Below are 6,000 nucleotides of genomic sequence, written 5' to 3'. Positions count from 1 at the left end.
TCTCCTGGATCCTTGATGGTGGCTCCCGCCAGGCCCATGGTCATCCCTGCGGCTGATCCTTTGGCGCTTTTCACGACTGCAGTTGAACCATGGGGGGCACCTGCAATGGCCTCGCCAGATACCCTTTCTCCTGTATCCTGGATGGTGGCTCGCAGCAGGCCCATGGTCATTCCTGCCGCTGATCCTTCGGCGCTTTTCACGGCTGCATTTGATCCATGGGGGGCACCCGCAGTGGCCTCGCCTGATCTGCTTTCTCCTGGATCCTTGATAATGGCTCCGCCAGGCCCATGGACATTCCTGCCGCTGATCCTTCCTCACTTTTCACGGCTGTAGTAGATCCAAGTTGGGTACCTGCAATGGCCTCGCCGGATCTGCTTTCTCCTGAATCCTTGATAATGGCTCCCGCCAGGCCCATGGACATCCCTGCCGCTGATCCTTTGGCGCTTTTCACGGCTGCAGTTGATCCATGGGGGGCACCTGCAATGGCCTCGCCGGATCCGCATTCTCCTGTATCTTTGATGGTGACTCCCGCCAGGCCCATGGATATCCCTGCCGCTGATCCTTCGGTGCTTTTCACGGCTGCAGTTGATCCATGGGGGGCACCTGCAATGGCCTCACCGGATCCGCTTTCTCCTGGATCCTTGATGTTGGCTCCAGCCAGGCCCATGGCCATTCCTGCCGCTGATCCTTCGTCGCTTTTCACGGCTGCAGTAGATCCATGTTGGGTACCTGCAATGGCCTCGCTGGATCTGCTTTCTCCTGTATCCTTGATAATGGCTCCCGCCAGGCCCATGGACATCCCTGCCGCTGATCCTTCGGCGCTTTTCACGGCTGCAGTTGATCCATGGGGGGCACCTGCAATGGCCTCACCAGATCCGCTTTCTCCTGGATCCTTGATGGTTGCTCCCGCCAGGCCCGTGGTCATCCCTGCCGCTGATCCTTCGGCGCTTTTCACGGCTGCAGTTGATCCATCGGGGGCACCTGCAATGGCCTGGCCGGATCCGCTTTCTCCTGGATCCTTGATGGTGGCTCCCGCCAGGCCCATGGTCATCCCTCCTGCTGATCTTTCGGCGCTTTTTGTGGCTCCAGTCACGTCACGAAGCTTGTGAAGCCCAGCCTCATCCTGATCCCTTTCTCTGTGGAGCTCTGTGGTCTGAGCCAAGGGGAGGAGAATCAGGTAAGATAGAGATGACAGAAAGTGAGATCAGAACTGTCCGCTCCTCTCTCATCCTGGAGCTGAGCAACTCAAGGGCTTATACTTAGAATAACCTTTGAAATCACCCAGTCTAAGCTCCCATTGGATGCAAGATCCCATCTACTGCACCCCTGTCAAACGGCCACTCCATTTTACTTGAACAGTCCCAGGGTCAGGGAAAGCACTGATACAATTCTCCATGATATACACTTTAATTTTATATCCTTGTGCTTCTCTCTCTGCAGGACAGATTCCTAGAAGTGGGGTTCCTGGGTCAAGGGATGCACACCTCCTACATTTGGGTGACTCCACGGGTTGGGCTGATTTGAATCAGCATGTCGGCGTCACGGGGAGACACAATGAAGGAAGGACTTCCTAACTGTGAATGATGTTCCCCAACTGCTGAGACTACCTGGGCTGGGGTAAGTGTTCAAGAAGAGACCAGACAATCAGGATGCTGTAGAAGGGATTACAGCCCTGGTGATGAGACCAGTGCAGCTGATATGATACCTAAGGTCTCTCTGAAATTCAGCCCTGTGGGACAAGGTGGAGAAGCACTCGGAACCTCTCCAGTGTGGTGAATCCCATAGTGATAGCTCGTTTGTCCCTGACCCTTTTCAACAATAGAAGGTATTTCCCAGGTGAGTCTCAGAGAGCACCAAAGGCTATGAAGGACCAGCTTTGCCCTGCTCTCCCAAAGCACCCTGCCCCGTGTTCTTGAGTCTCTGTGGGTGCTTCCCACTAGGATTTTGGCATCCTCTGTAGTCTCTGCATCTCCAGTTTGGAGCATCGGGGTACTGCGTAACTGTCTACCGGTGGTCCCGGGATATAGACAAGCTTTTCCCAATGGGAAAAGAGGTCTTTTTGTGCATGGGATGAGGGGCACAGCTGCAGATAGAAAGTACGGCCAGTAGCAAGATTCAGGCACAGCTGCTGTTTCTCACGGTTGTGGATGGAGATCTTGACAAACTTCAAGGGAAGCAGCCTGGTGAGCTCTAGGATCTTCACGGGCTTGCAACCTCTCCCCTTGGTGATCCCGGCGCATCTGACATGCTCTTCACAGACTTTCGTTGTTCGGGCTAGCAGCATGACGTCAGGTAGTGGGAAGAGGGGGCTGGTGGATGCGACACCCACAGTCACCCTTCGGACGCGGTTGTCTAGGTCAATCAGTTCTCCTTTCTTGCTGACCTGGATAAAGTCGCTCTCAAACATGGGAGCATACTTGAAAAGGTCATACTCTCCTCCCTCGTACAGTTGTCGTTGCAGGACCCCCATGGAGGTCCTCAACACCCCCACTGAACAGTAGCTATTGGCCATGTAATGAGGTAAAGTCTCACTGCTCATGGCTCTCTTCGTTCAAGACAGAGCCACCAGCCACAAATTGAGTCTCGGAGAGAGAGAGGGAACGAAAGCAACTCGTCACCTCCCTGCAGGACTCTGCCAGAGTCTCTTGGCCCGACCATATTTATACCGCAAGTCCTTTGTGACCCGTCACCATCACATCACACACCCCTTTGTTGAGCCTCCAAGTCCCCACCCCCTTGGGGCAGGCTCACCAGCCTCCCCCTAAACCAACCACCATGTCCATAGGGAACAGGCTGACCCTGCCAGGGTATAGGTGTGGGTAGGCTGGATAGTCTTTCTAATCAAAAGGTTGAGAAAACCCTCCTGCTTTTGTAAATATCTGGGTGGTTTCCAGTCTTGTTGTTGTGACAAATCTCCCTGCAGGGATCCTCTTCGTGCTTCTGCTGAATGATGTCCTGGGGATAAAATCCTGGAAGTGGACTGTGTACTTGCTAAGGGCAGGCATCCTATGGGAATTGGTGTTCTCTGTGCCCCCAGCGTATATAACACAGTGCTGGCAGGAACTTAGAAAGAGTGCTACCTGTCAGAGTCCCATTGGTACTGTCATTTCCAGGATATGGAGAATTTTCTCACCCATTTTGTCTTTTCAAGGAGGCTAACTTTTATTTATATTTATATTTTTTACAGTTTTAGAAAGTTTTTATTGTGAAATATAACACACATTCATGAAAGTGCAGAAACCATAAATATAGCTTAATGAGTAACAAGAAAGTGAACACCCTTGTAGCTGCCACCCAGAGCAAGAAATAGAACCCTGCCAGCCCCTCTTCTGCATGCTCCCTCCCCACAAAGGTAACCCAAACTTGGTTTGTATTTTTTTTCTTTTCCTTCTTCTTTTTTATTGATGTATAGTTGATTTACAATGTTGTGTTAATTTGTGTTGTGTTAATTTCTTCTGTTAATTTCTGATTCAGTTTTTTGTATACATACATTCTTTTTCATATTCTTTTCCATTATGGTTTATCACAGGATACTGAATATAGTTCTCTGTGCTCTACAGTAGGACCCTGCTGTTTATCCATCCTGTAGTTTGTATCTGCTAATCCCAAACTCTCAATCCTTCCCTCCTTGACCCCCGGTTTTTTTGTTTTTTTTTTGCGGTACGCAGGCCTCTCACTGTTGTGGCCTCTCTCGTTGCGGAGCACAGGCTCCGGAGCCATGGCTCACGGGCCCAGCCGCTCCGCGGCATGTGGGGTCCTCCCGGACCGGGGCACGAACCCGTGTCCCCTGCATCGGCAGGCGGACTCCCAACCACTGCGCCACCAGGGAAGCCCGAAGCTGAGCTCTTGAACTGGAGTGACCCTTCCGAGAGGGTCTGTGTTGGGCTACGATGGCCTGAGCTTCACACTCCACATCAATCATTTCTTGCCGTGCACCTCGGGTGAGGAACCCAGGCAATTTCCAAACTCACTGCCAGCTGAAGGCTTTCTGTGGGATGCACCCCCAGCAGCTGGGGCCACAAGTCCTTCGTTGAAGAAATGCACCCCACGTGGATATTTCAAATGGAACGGTGTCTTTCAAAACATACCCTCCAATCTCCTCATTATATAGATCCTGTGGCCAAAACTAGGGAGTAACATAAAGTCCCATATTAACAACCCCCCCAGCCAAATACTTCTTTTCACAGAAACCACAGTGCCCTCCACAAAGTGCACATTTGATCAGGCCACTCCCCTATTTAAAACATATCATGGCTTTGCATCACTCCAAGGTCCGAAATGAAAATCCTTTAAATGGACCTCAAGGCCTTGCATGGCGTGGCCCCTGCTGTGTCCCCCAGCATCACATCACGCTTGCTCTGCCAGCCACGACACTGCCTTCAATATGCCTCCCACCATAGCACATCTTCAACAATCCTGTGAATGACCTTATTTTGCTGTAGGGAAAAAAACCCTTTCTAGTATGTATGTGTGTTGCCAGACTTGAAGTTTGGGACATTGCTTAGTTTGTAATCAACCATCCATTGCCTAATTGCACTTTCAGCTGCAGAATTGCTACCATGGTGATGAATATTGCTGTCCAAAATATTGGCCTCTATCTGATAGGGTGTACTGACTTGATACTGAAATTGATGTCTCCCTCCAGAGGAAGATGCCTGTTGCTTTGAAATACGTAGGTATCTGTGCATGTGTCTCTTGATGAACTGTCAAGATAGAAAAGGAAATCCAGAGAAAGTGCCAGGCAGGGCAGTTGCGGTGGGCAAGTCCCCACCTCCACTTTACTACTGCACTGGAGGTGTAAATTGTGTCAACTGTGGGTCTGCTCAGCTAACGCCCTGCATAGTGGACTAACTAGGTTCACGTTATAGAAGTCCTTTGGGGTGAGGGAGTGAGAATGCCTAATACAGGCTAAGAAAGACAAAAGCTAAAGCCAAGGGTACAGAATCCTAAGATGAAGCTGTTTTAAGTAGGCTGATTCAGCCTCTGGCATAGTGAAAACCTGGGGCTCTGAGTCAAAGGCTTTGGAACGAGTTCCCCTTTATCTCCCTCCTCTACCCCAGAACTCCTCACATTTCCGGAAGGCTTCCCCCAAATCCCTCTCAGGTCTTAGAGAGCATGGCTCTTTCTCTCCTCTTACCAAGACCCACTGCTTCAAGAGTTAACTCCAAGGACACATTGCTCCCCACAATCTATTGGTCTTTGTTTATTGGAAATCACAAGATGGGATTTTCCAGCCACCCACCAGAGCAACTGAGAAGGGCTTCCTCTCATCCTCCCAAGCTACCACTCCTCCCAGATTCCGTATCTTATTTCTCACCTCCTCCACCTCTACCACTTAATTTGCTCTGCAGAGAAAGTCCCTAAGTTTTACTGGAAACCCAACTTCCATCCTAGTAGACCCTGTTGTCACAGAAGGGAATGAGCAGAGAATTGCAAGGCTAGCAGATGACTCCCCGGTTCATACAAACACACATGGGGCTTCCCTGGTGGCACAGTGGTTGGGAGTCCACCTGCCGATGCAGGGGACACGGGTTCGTGTCCTTGTCCGGGAAAATCCTACATGCCGTGGAGCCGCTGGGCCCGTGAGCCATGGCCGCTGAGCCTGTGCGTCCGGAGCCTGTGCTCCGCAATGGGAGAGGCCACAGCAGCGAGACGCCCGCATACCACAAAATAAAAACCCCAAAAACAAAAAACACACATGGTTCTCAGAGGCATTCTTCTCAAATCCAACGGTTGTTAACTGTTATCAACAGTTACTCTAATCCAACTGTTATCAACTGTTGTTAACAATTTAATGATTTTCATGGACTCATGAAATTTATTTACAACTTTTTTTTAAATTGGAAAGACTTTTTTATGATGGACATTTAAAAATGCATAATCTCATTATGAAATGAGATTTCATAATCTCATTTATGATTTTTTTATTTTTAGAATCGCTTTCCACATGCATACATAATTTGCATAGTTCATCAGTACAGAGCATTTTGGATTATTCTG

General features: G+C 49.9%; 1 protein-coding gene across 1 annotated transcript; it reads right to left on the bottom strand.

Annotated features, from left to right (window-relative positions):
• Window positions 1-1,936: 1,936 nt before the first annotated feature.
• Window positions 1,937-2,539, bottom strand: LOC307051191 (Golgi-associated RAB2B interactor protein 3-like; the record flags this gene model as incomplete). Its single annotated transcript, XM_079701531.1, has 1 exon — window positions 1,937-2,539. The coding sequence occupies one exon, from the start codon at window positions 2,537-2,539 to the stop codon at window positions 1,937-1,939; it is 603 nt and encodes a 200-aa protein (XP_079557657.1).
• Between the last annotated feature and the right edge of the window lie 3,461 nt (window positions 2,540-6,000).

This window comes from Hyperoodon ampullatus (genome assembly GCF_949752795.1).
Source record: "Hyperoodon ampullatus genome assembly, chromosome: 4".
In the NCBI taxonomy this organism is placed as follows: Eukaryota; Metazoa; Chordata; class Mammalia; order Artiodactyla; family Ziphiidae; genus Hyperoodon; species Hyperoodon ampullatus.
The sequence above is the reverse complement of the archived record's forward strand: the minus strand, read 5'-3'. Positions and strand labels throughout refer to the sequence as shown.